Source organism: Paroedura picta, chromosome 1, assembly GCF_049243985.1.
Source record: "Paroedura picta isolate Pp20150507F chromosome 1, Ppicta_v3.0, whole genome shotgun sequence".
Lineage (NCBI taxonomy): Eukaryota > Metazoa > Chordata > Lepidosauria > Squamata > Gekkonidae > Paroedura > Paroedura picta.
In genome coordinates this window covers 106,666,340-106,687,432 of record NC_135369.1, presented here as the reverse complement: position 1 = coordinate 106,687,432, position 21,093 = coordinate 106,666,340, and the positions used below count along the sequence as shown (strand labels likewise).

Sequence of the window (21,093 nt, the reverse complement as noted above, 5' to 3'; positions counted from 1 at the left end):
GTTGTTATGTGTGAAGTCGTGTCCGACCCATCACGACCCCATGGACAATGATCCTCCAGGCCTTCCTGTCCTCTACCATTCCCCGGAGTCCATTTTGTAGTCCAAATTTTGTAGTCAACATCATTAAGTTAGGGGCAATTCCTACAGAGTTGCTTGATGCAATGGCATTCTTTCACCTTCCCATTTTTCCCATTGATTTTGATCAGGGGACAGAGAGAATTGGCAAGAGGTTGCCCAGCCATACTGGGTAAGTGGCAACCCCATTTAGCAGGCATGGAACCTTATTTATCAAGCATGGCTTCCCCCCAAACTCCAAGTATGCCTTTTTTCCTCCCTCCCCAAGCCCCTCCTCCTGTAAATTCAACAAGTATGAGGGGAGGGGGGAGAAACTCAAAACTCTTGGTTACATGAAACTGCAGTTTCTATTATTTACATGAAGAAGAAGAAGAAGAAGAAGAAGAAGAAGAAGAAGAAGAAGAAGAAGAAGAAGAAGAAGAAGAAGAAGAAGAAGAAGAAGAAGAAGAAGAAGAAGAAGAAGAAGAAGAAGAAGAAGAAGAAGAAGAAGAAGAAGAAGAAGAAGAAGAAGAGTTGGTGCTTATATGTCGCTTTTCTCTACCCAAAGGAGTCTCAAAGTGGCTTACAATCACGTTCCCTTTCCTCTCCCCACAACAGACCCCTGTGAGGTGGGTGAGGCTGAGACAGCCCTGATATTTCTGCTCGGTCAGAAGAGCTTTATCAGTGCTGTGGGGAGCCCAAGGTCACCCAGCTGGCTGCATGTGGGGGAGCGCAGAATTGAACCCGGCTTGCCAGATTAGAAGTCCACGCTCCTAACCACTACACAAAACTGGCTCTCTGGCCACATAGTTATGCTGCCAAATATTCAAGCTTTAGAATTGAGAGAATGATGAAAACTAATTATCTTTTAACCAGACTAATTGTCAGGGTAGTTTGAGCTTAACCTGTGAGCATTCACAGAATGTGAACTCAACATTCCCAAAGGTAAGTAGAAAAATGCACACAGATCCTTAGGTAATGTGTGATTTCATCGCAGAATGTAATTTGACAATATGAATAATCAGACTGTGCCTCAGAAGCCTTTTTTACATTGTTTAATTTTCAATCTTCCCTTAAAAATGTATGGAGAAATTAAAGGACAAGTTAGGTATGATGGGAGATTCACATATATGTGTATGTGAGTCAATGTGTAAAATAAGAAGTTGATTTTATACTGTAAAAATGCATGTTAACAAGGAGTACTAAAAATTTCCCTCTCCACTGTCTTGCTTCACTGTGTTTTGCTACTTCAAGCATTTTTCCCAGCTTTACTCACTTCTGGTATTAGAACAAAGTTGGAAAAAAAAGTATCTCAACACCAAAGAGCACAAGGGTGGACTGACATTATAGACACTGGGACTTCTTTTGGTTGGCTTATGGCCTTTCCTCAGGCTTATGGCCAGCCAAGGGGCAAGAAGGGCCTGCACAGGGAAGGTATCACCTGCCCAAGACTTGCATGGCCAGAAGGAAGTGGTGCCTGGTCCAAGACTTGTGTAGCTGGGGGAGATGGTGATACCTTGGGCCATTTCGCACGGCTTCAAAATAGCACAATGGTTGCTAATTGGAAACGCTACTAATTTGCCATAACCCACGACGTCGTAGACAATCTGCAACAATCCTGAAACCGACCCGCAAAAAACGCTTCGTTGTGGCGCTTTCAGGGGAATCCAGAAAAGTGGATTCACCCTCCGGATAGCGATACACTCCTGCAACCAATCTGCAACAGTAGCGCTAAAGACCTGTGCGTTACCATTGTTGCTGGTTCTTCAAAGTCCCTCCCCCTGGCTCTCTCCTCCAAACTTCCGGCGAAGCGATCGCCATTTTTTTTTCTCCGAGCGAGCGGGGATAAACGCACCGGCGAGCCTCTTTCTGTTTAGAGGCTTCCCTGGCTTCAGTCCTTCACCTTTAGTCACTAAGCACAAACCACTTAAAAGCCCGTTTGCTGAAATAAAGTCCCTTTATTTTTTACACATAAATTCAGCCGAAAATCGGGCCCGTGAGAAGGGGGGGGGATTTTTTTTTATCACTCGAGGCAGCGTGCAAACGATCATACAATCAAACGACAGCTCACATTAGGCAGCTGGATGGGTCTCTCCGTAGCAACGAATCTACCTAGATTCGTTGCTATGGGTCTGTTTTTTTTTTTAAAAAACCTTTCTTAAAGGGAAAGGGGCTGTTTGGGAGCATGCTAACGGCTGCCCATTGGCTGCTTGACGGCCAGGGGCGGGACGAGCTTGGCAATAGCGCTTCCTTTCTAGCGATTTCTGCTGAGACCGGAAGCCTGTGGGAAACGCTAAAAAACGCAACTGATTCCACTACAAAGGCAGGTATGCATAACGACGAATTCCACTATTTTAAATGGCGATTTTTCATTCCGCAAACAATTTGCAACAAAGATCCCCGTGCGAAAAGGCCCCTTGAATCCTGCACAAGGGATACTGCCCTCTCAAGCTGGCTTGGAAAGATAAGATCAGCTCAGCAGGGAGGCCCCTCTCCCTCCCACCCTCTTTTGGGGAGAGCTGACAAGCAGGCTGCTTCTTCCTTCTTCTTTTGGGCCACTCTGGGAAGCTTAGGATCTTTTCCTCAGGTCACTTTCTTACCCCAGTCTGCCTGGCAGGGCACAATAAGGTCAGGAAGGGGAGAGACCTTGTTGTTGTTGTTGTTGTTTTTTAAAGATCATTCATGTCTACTTTGACCTCAGTTTAACCACCTTCAAATACAGTAAAGCTAACTAAAAGGTAAAGTTTTGCTGTGACAATGCAATCCACAGGGAGTCATACGGGTTTTGAATGGACTGTAACTCTACTTGAGACTGCACTGTAAATAGATTTCTTAGGCAGTGTTTCATTTTCAAATCTTTGTTTCCAGCTTGTCGTCTACAATTATTTCCTGTTTGTGCTCCACATACAAGAACTCTGTAGATCAGTTACTTAGGCTGAAAAAGCAAAGTGCCATCTTCTCTCATGGAACATTAATTCACTAATCTTTGAAATATAGCTTCCTGGTTTTTATAATTAGTAATATCATGCTCAAAGATAATTTCCTTTATCATATTTTGGAGTAGTTTAGATTCTACTAAGATGGATGAGTTTGATTTTATTTCCATTTTCTTCTACCACAACAACACATCATTTCACCATAATTTAATTACACATAAGTAATCCAAGCCATATGCTGCACATAATGAGCATTTGCAGGCCATTGCAAGAAAATACAAATGGCCAGGAAATGTACATCCTACTTTCACAGTGCAAACCTAGGCTGAATTATACTCTTGTAAATACATAGAAGTCATTGGACTTAGAAGGGTATAATTTTGCTTCAAATTCTGCTGGCCATGTTCTCATGCAGACAGAGTCAAGGTTATGAACCTGATATTTAGCCTATATCGTTGTAAAGGTAAAGGTAAAGGTATCCCCTGTGCAAGCACTGAGTCATGTCTGACCCTTGGGGTGGCGCCCTCTAGCGTTTTCATGGTAGACTCAATACGGGTGGTTTGCCAGTGCCTTCCCCAGTCATTACCGTTTACCCCCCAGCAAGCTGGGTACTTGCCGACCTCGGAAGGATGGAAGGCTTAGTCAACCTTGAGCCGGCTGCTGGGATTGACTGTATGTCTGCTGCCTTACCCCTCTGCGCCACAAGAGGCTCTATATCATTGTACTTGAAGTTTAAACCCATTACTGCATGTCCTCTCCTCTGCAGCCAACAAAAACAGCATCCTGCCCTCCTCCAAGTGACAACTTTTCATAAACTTAAAGAGGGCTATCATGTCCCCTCTCAACCTCCTTTTCTCCAGGCTGAACATTCCCAAGTCCCTCAACCTATCTTCATAGGGCTTGGTCCCTTGGCCCCAGATTATCTTCGTCGCTCTCCTCTGTACCCTTTCAATTTTATCTACGTCCTTCTTGAAGTGAGGCCTCCAGAACTGCACACAGTACTCCAGGTGTGATCTGACCAGTGCCGTATACAATGGGACGATGACATCTTGTGATTTTGATGTGATACAGCCCAGAATGGCATTTGCCTTTTTTACCGCTGCATTACACTGCCTGCTCATGTTTAGTTTACAATCCACAAGTACTCCAAGGTCTCGTTCACACACAGTGTTACCTAGAAGCGTATCCCCCATCCAGTAGGCATGCTTTTCATTTTTCTGACCCAGATGCAGAACTTTACACTTATCTTTATTAAATTGCATCATGTTCTCATTTGCCCATTTTTCCATTGTGTTCAGATCTCGTTGAACTCTGTCTCTATCTTCCGGAGTATTTGCCAGGCCTCGCAATTTGGTGTCATCTGCAATTTGATGAGTAGTCCCTCCACCGCCTCATCTAGATCATTAATAAATACGTTTAAAAAAGGAAGCAAATAGTAAAGTTGTAACATGTTTCAGAATGGTAGCCATGTTAGTCTGTAGCACTAGAACAAAATTTGAACCCAGTCATACCTTAAAGACCAACAATGTTTACCAGAGTATAAACTTTTGTGAGTCAAAAAGTTTTGAATTAAAATAAACTTTAACACATCAACATTGAGACCCTAGAATTTTTGGTGGGTCTTTAAGGTAATTCTTAGACAGTATAATCATGGGCATATGATATTATTTCAAACTGAAACTGTAGTCACATTTATGAATGTGGTGCAGAGTGGTAAGGCAGCCGTCTGAAAGCTTTGCCCATGAGACTGGGAGTTCAATCCCAGCAGCCGGCTCAAGGTTGACTCAGCCTTCCATCCTTCCGAGGTCGGTAAAATGAGTACCCAGCTTGCTGCTGGGGGGTAACCGGTAATGACTGGGGAAGGCACTGGCAAACCACCCCGTATTGAGTCTGCCATGAAAACGCTAGAGGGCGTCACCCCAAGGGTCAGACATGACTCGGTGCTTGCACAGGGGATACCTTTACCTTTACCTTTATGTGAAAAAACACACCTCTTTTTGTAAACAAGAACATATTGCACACTGGGAGAAAAGTTTCTGGAAGCTCTATTTTTTGTGGGCATATAAAGGACCTTCAAAAATTACTGTCCACCTCAAGCTGGTACATGTCAATTTGTTTTGGTTTTGTCATTAAGTGTAAAAGTGACAGTTGTGTAATTGAGCTGTTTTGTATGGTTTTATTTTGCTATTGTTTCAGTTTCATAATTCTGTCATTATTATTTCTCATTGGTTTTAATAAGATTCCCCGCACTTTTCCCATGGTTTTCCATCCAAACTGGACAACACTCTTGAGAGATTGTAGTACTCCCCCAAGACCCCCACATTGCCAGATTTCATTAAGAATAAAGGGACTTCCTTTTTGAGGCAAGGGAAAGCACCCATGTTCAGCATTTGAGAGTACTGATAGGAAATACAGTAACACAAACAATACTGCAGCCACGTAGCTTGAAGAACAGTGGCATGAGGTGGATAGACAAGGCAAGGGCATTTGCTTGCATAAGAAGGATAAGGCATCTGGGCCAGCAGGTAACAGCAGAAGGACACTGATGCAGATTTACTTGGATGGCAGATAAGGCAGCAGGCAAGCCACATAGTGCAGATTGCAGGGGAAAATCTGGCCAAGCAAGGTGGGCATTGGGAGGAGGGGGAAACGAACAGTCTCATCCCATATTCTTCAGGAATGAAACACTTCATCCATGGACATAATCCTAATGGCTAGAATTTGCAGCCAATCAAGACAGGCCCAGATCCTCTCTCCCCACTGCCTATCTCTGTGCCTTTATGAGAAAAATTCTTGTTGCCCTTTTAAGGTGAAACCAGTGGAGGGCAGAGGCTACAGTAATTAAATAAACTAGAACAAAACAAACAAAAATCTTGGTTTTTTTAACTATAGGGCTTACTTAATTCTCATACCAATTAATCTATACTATTAATTAATCCATAATTTATTGTGATAATTTCAAAATGCAGAAGGCTCAGAACAAGGGATTAAAAAAGAAATTCTTATCACTGGTGACACTGGCGGGATTTTGTTTTTGAACCATGACACCAGTACATGGAAAGCATCCTAGTAAGAAGAGTCATTCCTGTCCTGAAAAAAAGCTATTGCCATAGTAGGGGAGAAAGTACAAAGTGACAGTTCTCACTCTCTCCCTCCAACCCTTTCTGATCTCCTATGAACAGCGACAGAAGACTTATTAAAATTTTATGTATATAAAAGCATAATTAAACTTAAAATTGTTGTATGCATATTTATTTACACATACTTTTTAAGTCTAACCATTCTTTCCCTTGAAATACAAAAACTGTGGGCAGAATTAAACACATCAGATGCCTTGTTGCCATTATTGAAAGCAATCCTATATTCTCAGTGGCCAAATCCTTTTCTGGCAGCAATCTCTCTACAGATTTATCATTAACATCTACATTCTAATACTCCTAAATAATTCAGGACAGCTTTCAGCCTTATGCCCTTGCCTGCCTACCCAGAAACTGCTTTTACTGTTTACATCACATACAAGTGAAAATGCTAAACATGGATGATTCCCTCCCTCGCTTTGTAAAGGTGCAAGCACCTCTCTCCCTTTAAGCACGGATGCTCCCTTTCTCTCCACCCCAAATTTCCGAAGTATTTATTAGATCTCTAAATTTAGAAAATTATTTTTCCACTCTGCGTTAGAACCATGTGGTCTCAGACTCTCATGCAAATTCCCTCTCAATAAACCTAATGCAGGCAGCCCTCCAATCAGAGCGCTATCCCATCCTTGATACCTGATGCCAGCTTTCTGGTAATGTAGGCCACTGAAGCAAATCCAGAGAGATTGAGTTGGAAGACAGAGTAGCTTTTGAGATTCATCTGGTCAGTGTGCTATTTTCTCCTTCTTTACGGCTATTCAATAGGAAAGAATTTTGCCATGATTTTTAGCTGAGGCGTTCTCAGCTGGGCCAAGAATAAGAAGATGGTGTGGTACACCTTTTAAAAGAAAAACAAAGACACGAACTGAGGGGGAAGAAGGACGATCAGAAGCACATTCATGTTGAAAGCATGAGGGGGCTGTTAGGCAGCAGTTGGAAGAAATTTGGACATGCTGACCGGGGGAGCTATGACTGGCTAACAAGTGAACCAGGGGTGCCATTGCTGGAAACACAGCTACAGGTCTGTATCTTAGCTTCTTTTTGTGCTTCATTTAGCGTATTCTGTCCTTAAGAGATGTTTTTTTCTTAGGAGGCAAATTTAACAGATTTGATGAGGCTTTGACTGGGATTGTGATTGTGGAACATCACATCCATAAAACACTGACTTTCAGAAAATTCAGTGTACTTTCTTGGTTTGCTTGCTACCTGCTCCTTCCATTTTACAATTCAAAAGGAAGATACATTTGCAGTCAGGCAAATATCCCATGGTTTCATAACAAAAATGTATTTTTACAAGGATTGTCCAAAACACTGTCTCTCTTTCTCTTCCCTAGTCGCTACAGAACTTTCCAACAGATATAAAAGCAATAGATATTCAACACTGAACTCTTCTTCTCTCGATTACTTCATAAAATGTGGGGATGCATCAGGAGTGGGAGGAACCTTTTCTCAGAAATTAACAAACTGTTCTGCTTTCACTGGTTTTACAGAGTGAACAATCATAGACAAAGGGACTTTAAGGTTCAGATTTGCGTATGGTGTAAATTAATATGTCTGGATAACATTTGCTTCAGAATACAGTGTCATCCACAGCCTCTTCAAGTTTTCCATGGCTGTACCAGACACAGGAAGGTGGTATTGTACAGTGTTGTACACCAAAATGAAATTAAATATCTTAGAGCAGCATGTGTATAGTTAATTAATTTACAGTGCAACCTGAAATAGAATTACATCTGTCTAAGCTCAATGAAAGTCAATGGCCCTAGAAAGGTGTAATTTGGTTTAGGGTGGTATTGCAAATTTTGTATAGCTGGCTCATTGGCATCTAAAGGAATAGAGTTTAGAAGACAATAAATTATTTCATTTGCAGAAATGTCCTCAAATAAGGTAAATATGCATCTGTATAGCATTTGCTAAACTTATTCACACATGTCCTTCATATGTCAAGTTTGGTTGCTTGATTATTCAAGTTGCCTGGAGAGGTGGCATAAATATTCTTAACATTGGATAACACTTGTTACTACCCAAACGTATCATGCTTAAGATGATGCTGACTGAAATAGAAATTCTGTCTGTATTAAAATAATCTATAACAGCTTATGCACATGTGCACATTGCCAGTGGATGTTAGAACCAGCAATTTATTTCTGAACCTGACCTCCATTAAATGTTTTAAAACCCTATGAGATTACCCCTTACTGTGTACAGAGATTATAGTGGATAGAAACAGTATTTTCCCATAGTCAACTTAACCCTGGAAGTACTTTTCATGAGAGCAAATCAAAGAAACCAACAAAATTTGGGCAAAAACATACCGGACAATGCTGAATCAACCTTACTATTATAACTGTATATATTTATGCAGCACTTTATTCATGTTTTAGCATAGTTGCTCTAGTCAGAGATAAATTATGTAGCATTGCATGAGAATCAATAGGTGACTTCCTACAAAATGACATTTGTCTCACCTGATGTGTCTTCACTATTCTTGTGACATTCAAAATGCCTAACTAGAGAATTAGGTTGACCAAACAAAAATGCAAAGCACTAATCAACACTAAAATTGGAAAAGGCACCAAGACACAATTTTACAGGGGTGTTGCAAGTAATTCAAGAAAGGTGTTACTTGTCATACTGACCAATATTTCTTTTGCCCTACTGCCCTCACTAGAAATCCTTGAACTACTTCTACACTTGATTGTGATTAAGAGAGTATGCCTGCTCAGTTTGAAAAACTTTTTTTTATATGGGAGGGCTAAAGTAGGATGCATGTACATACCATCACTAGTGATCTTTTTTCAAATTGCCTTCAGTCAGGACTGCTAGGTCCCCCTACCCACTGGCAGGGGATGGGGGGGGGTAGGTTTGACAGATTCAGGTTGGAGAAATCCTGGAGATTTGGGGATGGAGCCTGGGGAGGACAGGGACTTCAGTGGGATATAATGCGACAGAAGCACCCTCCAAAGCATCCATTTCCTGCCAGAGAATTGATCTCTATTGTCTAGAGTTGAGCTGTATTTCTGGGGGATCCCTAGTTCCCACCTGGAGGCTTGCCTCCCTACGTTCAGCATGTAGTGGGAAATGCATCAATAATCTGCTCCCAGCCTCACTTGTGTCAGCTCACCAAATGCAACATTTTAAGTAATCTTCAAACTGATTTACGACTACAACTTTATGTTTAAACCATAGGATATTCAAAGCATCTGACAACTCCTATTGAAAATCTATGCTGCTAATGCTTCCACTGCTCCTGCACTTGGAACTATTGATTCATTTCTCCTTTCCCTGATGAGATATAAAAAAACAAAAGATAGAGGGCACACTTAAGACTCATTTGGAATGCATCCTATTTATGATTAAACCATTAAGCTGCGAATGGTACCAAAGAGAAAGTCATAATTTCCCATTTTCCTCTGTATATCATTTCTTTTAATAAAACAGTGTTTTAAAAAAAATTCTTAAGTCACAGAAAGATTTTCTTTTTACTGTTCACAAAAACAATCCTGCATGCTGTTATTTTGAATACTGCCATCAAGTGAAGAAGTTAAACGATTTCTATGCATTATGTCCTGTTCTTTGCTTTCTTTCAAGCTCCTTTGAGCCAATGATCTTGGTGACAAAAAAAGAGCTTTTATTTCTAAGGAAAATATGGTGGCGAGACTATGTTGTCTTTTGATAAGACAGAAGGTAATTATGTTAAAATAGGGGCAATCCATAACTCATCATAACCTTGTTTTTCACAAATTGTCCAGTTTTAACCTGTGGTTATGCCATCCTTTGTCCCAACTGTGCTATGAACATTATCTTCTTGTTCCATAGCAGGTTTTATGAACGGACAAAATATACTGAGATATAATTATTATATTTCTCCCTAGCTATTATTTGCCAACAAAGATGATTTAAGGAGGGTATGTTTTACTTTTCTATTTTGTTCATTAATCTGTTCTACATGCAACATGGTGCAATGACTGTTCTATCAGTTCCCAGCACTATGTGAGGATGCTGATATGATTTGGTTTATGACATAATCCCTTAGAAAGGAATGCACTTAGTAAGCATAAGACTTTCCTTAATGGTGCTCTTTGTACATTTGATACATTATTGTGTATAAAATGAAAAGTGCATACAATATTTAGCACAGAGGAGTCTAAGGTTGTTTTGATGAAGAGACAAATTTCTACACCTTGACTATATTATCATATGCAATAACCATTCATGTGTAAACAAGTGTACTATGTAAGCTAACATTCTTTGGGAACAGAGTATCATATTGTATATCAATGCCCATGCCTTACATTAATGAACATTAATGATTGGTGTGGGATTGCATGAAATCAATTTGCTTCCATGAACTAATATTATTTACTATAACTGATGGGATACAGAAAAACTTGATGGCAATATTTATACTGTCACATTACTGGCCAGTGGCCATACAGCTCTGCTAAAAATGGCAACTCCGTATTACTTTCCCCCTTCCATGTATGGGCAATCCACCATGTCATATGCCATGATTATGCTGTGGGTGTCCCCATGCCATGCCACATCATTAGCTGCAGCTGGCTTGAAATGTGCAGTAAACACTACAGGGAAGATAGGAGGAACTAAGCACGTCTGTAGTGACAGCATCTTGGCTATCATAAAACCGAGTGTCACTCATGAGATGTAAAACTTTAACAACTAAAAAATATATTGGTGAGAAGTGGAAATGATTGTAACCTTGACTAGGCATATCTCTCAACATACCACTTCTCAGCATTGCATGAGTTTCACAAGAGTTTCACCTACCCTTCAAGCAATTTTAAATAAAATCATTCATATTTTAATTTTAATTTTCTGCTGGTTTCTCATTTTCCTCAATAACTTGTATCAGCAATCCATTTTGGAAAAAAATTAAGCATTTTTCTCCTGTTCTCCATAAAAACTTGGGAGCAGCTAACAACAAAATTAAAAACTGAACGCATCTAAATGACAGTGCATATAATCAATTGAAAAACATATCCCAACTATATAGCAATATCAAGCCATACCTAATAATCAACTAGTTCAAAACTCAACTACTTTAAACCCCATGAGGATCTCTTCCTATGTTTTCTGTGTGGTATGTAGTGGACTATGTGTGGAAGATAGAACATGCCTCAGATTATTTAGCATTTTTCATTCTTTATAAGAAGATCATGCTAGCATACCACTCAAATATAGCATCCTACTGGAAAAGTTTCACATATATGTACAGAACAATAAACTATTTCCCATGAATTTCAAACTTTCTGCAGCTGTAGCTCTCACAAAAGACTTCTGCTAAAACTTCCCATAAAACTTATAGAAGAACGACCTTTTCTTTTGATTTGCAGGAGGGCATTTTGGGCTCAAGGAAGACACGCACACATTTTCATTGGCTTGAAAAGGCCACAGCTTTATTATTACTCCAAAGGAGTGTTGGCACAGCATGGGAGAGGGAGCCTGACTTGCAGTTCAAAGACCACAAGAACATGGACCCCAGCAGCGCCCTGGAGCCCATCCAGATCCTCATTGGGAACACGTCTCCTTGCTGCTGGGATCCCACCCACAGGAAGAGCCAGCGGCGCCCTGGGGCCCACCCGGTTCCCCCGCTGGGAATGCGGGTCCCCTTGCCGCTGGATTCCCACCATAGGGAAGTGTCCACCTGGAGTGCCAAGAGGAAGCGCACACTTCCCATGGACCCACCCCAAGCCACCCGGCACTGTAAACCCTGGGGTGCCAAGGAGAGGTGCCCACCTCATTCTTGGTCCCACCCCAGGCTACCTGGCCCTGCGAGCCCCAAGCCTCCCCAGCCGGGTCGGCCCTGCTCGCAGACCTGCCACCTCTTAGGAGGTCCCCAACCTGGGGAGTCCGATGCGCAGACCGAACTCCCCCCAAAACAGGCTCCATCCCATGCTAAAACCGCCAGCTGTGACAAAATGCAATATAAACATTTAATCCAGTGGCCATCCAAACATAAACAGCCAACAAAACAGGGTGGGTGGGAGGGAAGCTGCTCAGGCGGCGAGCCTGGCGAGAGAGGCAGGGCTTCTCCACGTGGTGCCTTTTAAGGTGCACCAAGCCCACGCCCAGGCGCCAAATGGTGCGTGCGCAACGCTCTCGCACAGCGCCTGCCCTTCCTGCTACAGAACCTCCCCCCAGCGTGCCTTTCCACCGCCTGCTCCTCCGCTGCATCAATGGCGGCTGCAGCTAAGTCTTCGTTGCTTTTTCTGACACTTGCTGCCCATATTTAGTATTGTTTCAAACACAGATTTATTAATGAATATTTTCTTATTATTTATAATGCAACAACTATGCAAGTTATAAAACTATTTAACAGAGCTGTAACCAGACATATATTTATTAGCATTTGTGTAATTAGCTGGTCAACTACCATTTTTGAATTTACATCTCAATAAATTAACTTAATTTAAATTATAGATTTTAATAATAATATAAAATTGTCATTTGCCTCAAAAACAAAATAATTTCCCCATACTGCAGATACCATGGAATGTGAGTGGGGACGGATTGATAGAGCCTTCTCAAGTATATATTTTTCCTCTTGGTTGCAATTACAGAGTCAGCATAAAGTAAGCTCAACCAAAGAAGACATAGAACCATTCTTATGCATCATACTGCCTGCTACCATGATGCTTTTCTTGGCATTCCTACTGCTCTTCCTCTATAGACGATGTCAGCGTCGCAACCCTCAGGCTCAGATCTTCAGCATTGACCTCCCAGAATCCCTTCCTGAGCATGAAGTGACTGATTTCCTGTCAGTGCTGCCCTGGAGTAGTGAGCAGAACTTTCACTATTCCACTCTTCTACCTGAAACTACCTTTCTCACTGTATGCTTGCCTCCATCCTATGAGGAGGCCACCATGAAAGCCTCCATGGAAGGGGATCACATTCAGCTCTTTCAGGATCCAGTGCCTCCCTATGAAGAGACCAAACCACCGTAAATCCAAGGGAAATATTTTGGTTGAGGTTCTAATGCTGTGGTGGATTTAAAACAAGACAAACCCCAAATAAGTGAATGGCCGCAAGCACAAATGAACTTCATCTGATAAGTATGTTTAATTATGACATTTTAAAGTGGCACTGAAAATAAAACAGCTCCAATAGATTGTGTATACGATGGGGATAAATATTTTTTTAAATACTGAACCTCAGAGTTTTCTTCATTATGATTTTAGGATAGCTGGATCTGAGTTATTTGGAACAGAACTTTATTACCCATGATAAAAAGTAGCCATGCTGGAAAGATTTCTCACACACACCAATCATAGAAAGGGCTTTTACTGTTTTTTTTTAATGCACTAACTTCTTGAACATTAATAGTTTTGAATTATAAATGAAGACTCTTTACAATGCCAAAACACAGACTGTGCAATGATAACACGCACAAACCTGAAGAATGAGACCTCAAAATGCCTCTTTATTAATCAACACTATCATGAGCAGAAGACTACCACCGGGGCACAGGCAATGATGGTCTGAATCTCTACAAAAGTTTCAAAAAGATTTAACAGTTTTACAAAAGACACATCATTGCACTTGTGGGAAACAGCAGCACAAGATACTCATAAACAAATATGGTAACGTCTGCAGTGTGCAGAATTATTTGTTGTTGTTTTCTATTTTTCAATAAAGAACACGGACGTCCTCCAGCCTTTTGGTTTTGTGCATATGATTAAAAAATAAAGTGTAAGAAGTTAACTTTCGGTTTGCTTTTTTCGTACATGTTACTATATTTCTCTGGTTTCTCTTCAGATCGTACAAATCTTCCCCCCCTCAGGTGTTATTCTGGATGTCACTGAGACAAACCAGCTAATTCTCCTTCCATCCCGTGTAGCTATTAAGAATTATTTGTGTGGCACACCACGGACATTTATAGCAGCAGCTTGTCCTGAAAGGGGGGTGGGTAGGTAAGGTTCATATGAGAGACACTGGACATATTTACATGCTTGAGGGTATCTGACAGATTTGTAAAGCAATCCATTTACCCACTCAGTAGCAACACTGTGTGAATTTCTCCTCCTTTCCCTAAGGATTATGCACAGGACTGTTAATGCACAGGACTGCAATTTAAGGGGGGACAGAAACATAAGGAGGAGGGAGAAGGAATTTTAAAGTATCTATTTCTATACCATTTCCATTTCAGAAAATTTCACTGCTTTTATTCCCCAGTTGAAAATGTTCTTACAGCATCCGTAAAGGATTTAATACATGTACGCATTTGTGTCATGGACTGCAGTTATACAGACTATTGAAAAAGGGCCTGAAGGGTTTTTTTTTTATTACCAACCATCAATTTTCAAATTGGATTAAGGATATTAAAGTATAAAACTTTAGATAAAGGCTAAATTTGTAAATATCTAAATGTATATTGATAAGGCACAAGGAACCAATAAGGTAAGAAGATGCTTCTTTTAATAGTTCCCCAACATTTTGTGATAGAAGACTCACAACTACTGTTAAAATTAATGTCTGATGCTTAACATTAACATAGACTTTACATTAGATACAAATTCAGCTGTCCAGTTTTGAGGAGATTTATGGCAACCTTTCTAGAACAGCAGTTCTCAACCACTCTGAGTTGGTGACCCCAACTGTGGCAGCAGCGGGGAGGGGGGGGTGGCGTGCGCATGCGCACAGGCAGCTTGCAAGTGCACATTTTCAAGGGCGTGAATGCATGCACGCAGGTACACAACAGTCAGGCGGCGTAGAGGCGGCCATTGCCATGGCTTCTCCACTGCCGGCCACTGTCCACTGCCACTGCCTGCCACCTGCTGCCAAAAGCAAACGAAACCGATAGGCAAAAAGCAGTATCTTCTCAAGATTTATTATCCTAGGTAATTTAAATAATTTTGCAACCAGAATGGGGTCCAAGGTATTCAATCCCACTTTCTGTATCTTCTTCAGTGGTTGCAATTATGGTTTTAATATAAAGATTTAACATCACCAGTATTAATTTCAATTTTAAAAGTAAAGCATATCACATTGGCAATAGCTCTTCATTAAAGGGGTCACTTCTTCAATTATGCCTCACCTAGAATAATAAATCTCAAGAAGATATCACTTTTTGCCTATTAGTTTCGTTTCTTTTTGGGTGTGTTTCTACGAGAAGCCAATGGTGATTCTTTATATGGACTGCCGCCTGCTGCTGCCTGCGACCACCCACTTCCACCACCTGCCAGTGCTTGTGGCCGCCATCCACTGCCTGCCACCGCCACCGGTCACCACTGCTGGCTGCTCCCCTGGCAGCAGCAACCAACCTGGGGACCCCCCAGAAGGGGCCAGGTGACCACAAATGGGGTCCCGACCCACAGGTTGAGAACCACTGTTTTAGAAGAAGAAGAGTTGGTTCTCATATGCCGTTTCTTTCTACCCGAAGGAGTCTCAAAATGGCTTACAGTTGCCTTCCCTTTCTTCTCCCCACAGACACCCAGTGAGGTGGGTAAGACTGAGACAGCCCTGATATTACTGCTTGGTCAGAACAGATTTATCCGTGCTGTGATGAGCCCAAGATCATCCAGCAGGTTGCACGTGGGGGAGCGGGGAATCAAACCTGGCTCACCAGATTAGAAGTCTGTACTCCTAACTACTCCACCAAGCTGGCTCTCTGTCTGATAACTTGCAAAAAAGCCTCAGATTTTTCCATTCCATATAATGAATTATACTGTTTGGGGCCATCAGTAACACTGTACCAGCAGCATATTGTTGTGTTAAAATAGGATCCACAAACTTCCCTGACTCATTTGTTTGCCTCCTTTTTGTTTTTAATGGTGAAGTTTATAGAATTACTAGGAGGTCAACAGGACAATCTTATTTAAATGCAGGTCAACAGACACAAGCTTATCTATCTAGATGGATTATTAAATCAAATAAGTATCTTTAGTCAGCTTCTTAATCTGCTTCACTTCTTCAATGTGTATCACATTAACATGTTTATACATGTTCTACAAAAGTAGAGCAAGAAAATGGATATATATGTAGATGTTGGGCTATGAATGGAAGAAGGCTATTGCATATATCAAGCCCTCCCTCCATTTTTACTGTTTTCACTTCATTTCAGTAAAAGTAGAAGATTGACATGAGAAACTGAATATGCATAGCCATCTATAAAGGACAGAAATGCACAGCCTGTGGAGGTCCATGATTATTTTTACTTCATTTTACAAAACACACACAGCTGTAGGGACTGCAACTTAAAGAAAAAATAAAACATAGGTTATTTAAGTCTGTCTTCTCATGACATTTCACACTGAACATTGCCAGTGACCAAGCTATGTTTCCAGACATAAGAGCTCAGATAATAGTGGCTTTAGCAGGAACACAGCAAAAAGAAGACAGAGCCTTGACCTGGATAGCATAGGCGAGCCTGATCCCATCAGATCCCAGAAGTTAAGCAGGGCTTCCCAAGGATTTAAGCAGCAGCTCCTCCAAAGAACACCAAGAGCCATGATGTGGAGGCAGGAAATGGCAAAAACACCTCCAGATATCCGTTGCCTGGCTGCCTGCCAAACTTGGACCTCCTGGCTACATGACAAATGCCTGTACCTATAATACATAAGGAAATAGCAGAAAGAGGAAAGATTTAAATGACTCCTCCTAAATTGGGCTGAGAGGGGTGGTCCTATAAATCCAATAATACAAACAAAATAAATTGCAGCCACTCAGAATTATATTTTGTTAATAAATAGAAGGCCAGTGTTGGCGGAAGGAAGACGCTACACACTTCTCCTTTGGCTTAAAATTTGGCCACAGCTTTTATTACACAAAACACTCCTCCCATAGGAGGGTTGGCGTAGCAAGGGTAAGAGCCAATACTAAACAGCCCGCTGGCTGTCCCTCATAATCCACAATATAAAGGTACCGTCAAGATCCCTGCTGGGAATACGAGTTACCTTTAATTTTGGATTAGCTACCAGGGAGACAACCTATGCGTGGGGGTCAAAGGGCGCAAACCACCTTGGCAATCCCTAGGGTTGTCTGGTAATAACGAGCAGCACTGGCCTACCCTGCTGAGTAGTCGGCTGCTCGTTACCTCCACCCCTTTAAAGGGGCCCCACACCTTGTGGGGAGTCCAATTGCACACCGGCTCCCAAGAAAATTGGCTCATTACCCTGCGCAGATACCGCTGTGACAACAAGCAAATTATAAGAAATTAACATATAACAATAAAACATGGGCATGGGAGGATGGCTCACTTGCATGGTGGCCCGGTGAAGAGGCGGGAAGGCTTCAGGCGCCGTCCTAAGAGGACACGCCTGGCCCCGCCCTCTACGTGTCGTGCTCCGGCAGAGCACCCGGCTGAATGGCCATGGAGCGGCGTCTCCTCCGCCTGCCCCCCACCCCGCCAAGAAGTGGCCCAGGTAAGTCCGCCGCTGCTCGTTCTCAGTCCTGCCACTATGTAGACTCTGAACAGAAGTGCACACATACCCATCAGATTTATTTAAAATACCTTTTTCTCACATTATGTCAAACTAAGTTCAATGCAGCTTACAAAAATGAAAAAGAGCACTAGAAAACAAATAAGGAAAGCAGTTTTAAATATGGGTTAAAAAGAGCTCTAGATACATAAAACTGACATTTATGTACAATTAAAACCTGGCAAAGACTTTAATGACCTCCAAATGTTTGTTTGTTTCTTTCTTTCTTTCTTTGTTTCTTTCTTTCTTTCTTCTGCCCATCCATCCACCCACCCCACTAGCGCCCGCTGTATTTTGCCTACAGTGGGCTTAATCTCTAGTCCTAAATAATACTGAACTTTTATATAGGAATGGAAGAGAAATGCAATGCTCTCATTATCCAGTACACTAGAGCTTCCTAACTTGAAGGGAGCTAAACAGAAGGATAAAATCAGGAATGAAATGTAATAATAGAGAACAAGTCCAGGCCAGAAATAAGCTTCTTATGAACTTGCTTCCCTGCCCTTACTATCTCAATCTGCAGTTATCTATCTCTATTTATTTAATTTACTTTTATGTCAGATACACAAAAAGCAATACAAAAGCTAAAGTATTAATACTGTAGAGAGAGTTCACCAGAATAAAACAAAAAAATTTCTTCTTAGTAATAGTCTCAAGTACATTCCAATTATTTCTTTTCCAACTATTCTTCAAGGTAACAAATGTGTCAAACTCTGACATAGTTACCACAAGTAGAGAGGGTCAATATATGTTTGAACTTTGACTACAGTGGCATCTTTAAGAGCAAGTTTAATTCTGGAGTTAATTTTGTGTGCATGCAAACGACTGGGTTTGATTATGGGTATAATCATTTGTGTGCATGTACACAAATTAAACTTTGTTGATCTTAACAGTGCCACCGGACTCAAACTTTGTTGTATTGTTTCAGACCAACACACAACTACCTTCTTGAATATATATTTAAAAGCTCCTTCTGATAAAAAGGTTATTTGCATATATAGAACTAGTACATCATGAAAAAAGCTATCTGACCTTGAACCTATTTGTCAAAGCAGCTACATAAGCTTAGCTTGTTTAATACTTCAAATGTGTGCCATACAGAGCTGGAGCAACTATGTTTTGAAAAACATTGAACCACTTTATTAAACACACACATACATTGTCGGTATTATCTCAGCACTGACTAATTCCCCTTAAATCTGATTTTCATTTAGGTCTGGGCCTTCATTTTGAAAAGCGGATGATAAATAATTGCTCAATATGTCATAGCCCTCTTATCCACTCATTCTAATTCCCTTTCATCTGCTAAGCATGTCTGCAAACACTGCATGAAATAGTTTTTTACTTGTTAACCTCACTGCACATATAAGTGATCCTATTTTTTAAATTCTTTTTGCTAACATTGGGTTGGATATACATGCCTATGTCCACCAACAGAAGCAGGAGGACATTTGATGAAGCCTTTCTGCTATGATCAAATCTTCCTAATTCTCAGGAATTGCATTCAGGAGAATCCTTTGGAACACAGCAACAAAGGTGGGGTGTAGGTGAGAAAATCCCATTCTCTTCCATTTGATTCAACCCATAGTCTATTTGAATTCTGTGCCCATTTACAGGGATTCTTTGTAATCACATTTTTGCCACCTTACCCCTATGGATCCTGAACAGGAAAAGGTTAACAGTCAGTAAATCCTTAATACCACAAATACAATGCACCCAGCACATTTCCAACGCCACAGTAAACATTTTCGGGACAGAGTAAAAGACGGAATGGCCCTGAACAGGGATTAAACAAACAAGAGTCTCATGAAAAATAGTGGGATGTGTTTACAGGCAATTGAGAAAAATATTTTAGAAATGAAAAAGTGGAAATCCTGCATCTTTATTAAACCTTGCCAGGCCAAAATGCCTCTTGAACACCCCGGAACAGGCATTAAACAAACAAGAGTACCGCAAAAATCAGCAAGTTGCATTACAGATATCTGAGAACAATATTTTAGAAATGAAGCGTCATTCTCACTTCTTTAACCAGAACAGGATAAAAGCTGGAACCGGGAAAAGGGCATTAAACAAACAAAAGTGCCATAAAAACCATCAGGATGCATTACGGACGCTTGGAGACAATGTTTTAGAAATGAAAAGGCAGAAATCCCACACATTCATTAACCCTTACTGGGCCAAATTGCCTCTGGAACAACCTGGAATGGACATTATACAAACAAGAGTGTCATAAAACCCAGCAGGCAGCGGCCAGCCATAAGACACCACTGTGGGTGGTGTAATTTGATGACAGGGCTGGCCCACCCTCGTCTGTTCTGGTGGGAGGGGAGGAAGACCTGGCTTAAAGGAAACGAGTATACCTGTCAGAAGTTGTAAACCTGGAACCTTGCCCTCCAGATAATGGGGCTACCTGCCAGAAGTGGGAGTTCTTGTTGTGTCTGTGTGTTTTTTGGTTTTAAGCAATAGATCTAGATCTAGTCACCACAGATCAGGAACAGTTAAGACCTATAAGGTTGAATGTCTGTGTGTACTAAACAAGTAACAAAAATATGTGAACATTTATTTTGCACAACTTAAAAAAAAACATTCCCTGTTAAAAAACACACTGAAAGCCCATAGACCATTGTTGAAAAGTTATCCTGTGCACTGTACAATCTTAGATCTTAGACTTTCTTAAACCTGACAGGTTTTGACCCCCACTGGGTCTTCTTCAGAGGTCTAATTATGACGCACAATGATAAAATACATAAAGCAGCCGGTAAAATAAATAAGTATGAAACCTGTAAAAATAAAACAATAGGATAATTCTGAGATTATGCTTCCCCCTCCCCTTAATTAATTTGCCAAGAACAGAATCCCCAAATAGGAGAGGGTCTTAATCTGCTCAATATTGAATCTATTGATTGACCATTGAAGTGGTCATTTCCTGGTCTGGGTGAAAACTAGAATTTTAGATTTAAAAAATAAACTGAAAACACCAACCACTGTAACAACCATCTGGTCTAAGACAGGCAGGGAAAAGGGCACTGACTAGTCACTAAACATTATAGTCACTAAACAGTCCTTGAGTGTCTGTAATGCATTCCCCTACTTTTTGTGGTACTCTTGTTTAACACTTGTTCCGGTGGCATTTGGGTCCAGAATGGGTTAATAAAGGAGAGTTCCACTTTTTTCCATTTCTGAAATATTGTTCTCCAGGTGTCTCTAGTGCATCCCATTGTTCTTTTTTTTTTTGTGGTACTCTTGTTTATTTAATGCCTGTTCCGGGCCATTTCGTCTTTTCCCCTGTCCCCTTAGCATCTATACTTTGTTGACTGAGTTGAAAAGTAACGGAACACAACTTGCGTTGCCACTTGTGTGAAGCAACACTGTGAGTGAGTTTAGGAGGAATTGGGCGGTGGTGGGGGTTACAATACATACAATTCCTACACATCAGTTTTTATCTCAATGCGGCCAAACTACAGTGCAAGCATGCCAAAGCTATAGATCTCAGCATTCTCTGCTTCAATGGCGACGTTTTCTCCAGGTTCT

At 41.1% G+C, this 21,093-nt stretch overlaps 1 protein-coding gene across 1 annotated transcript; it reads left to right on the top strand.

Moving 5' to 3' along the window:
- The first annotated feature begins 4,912 nt into the window (after positions 1–4,912).
- SMIM28 (small integral membrane protein 28) lies at positions 4,913–13,929 on the top strand. Its single transcript, XM_077351579.1, has 2 exons — positions 4,913–7,145; positions 12,706–13,929. Exons 1-2 carry the CDS (start codon positions 7,035–7,037, stop codon positions 13,087–13,089), a joined length of 495 nt encoding a protein of 164 aa, XP_077207694.1. The 5' UTR covers positions 4,913–7,034; the 3' UTR covers positions 13,090–13,929.
- Positions 13,930–21,093: the final 7,164 nt, after the last annotated feature.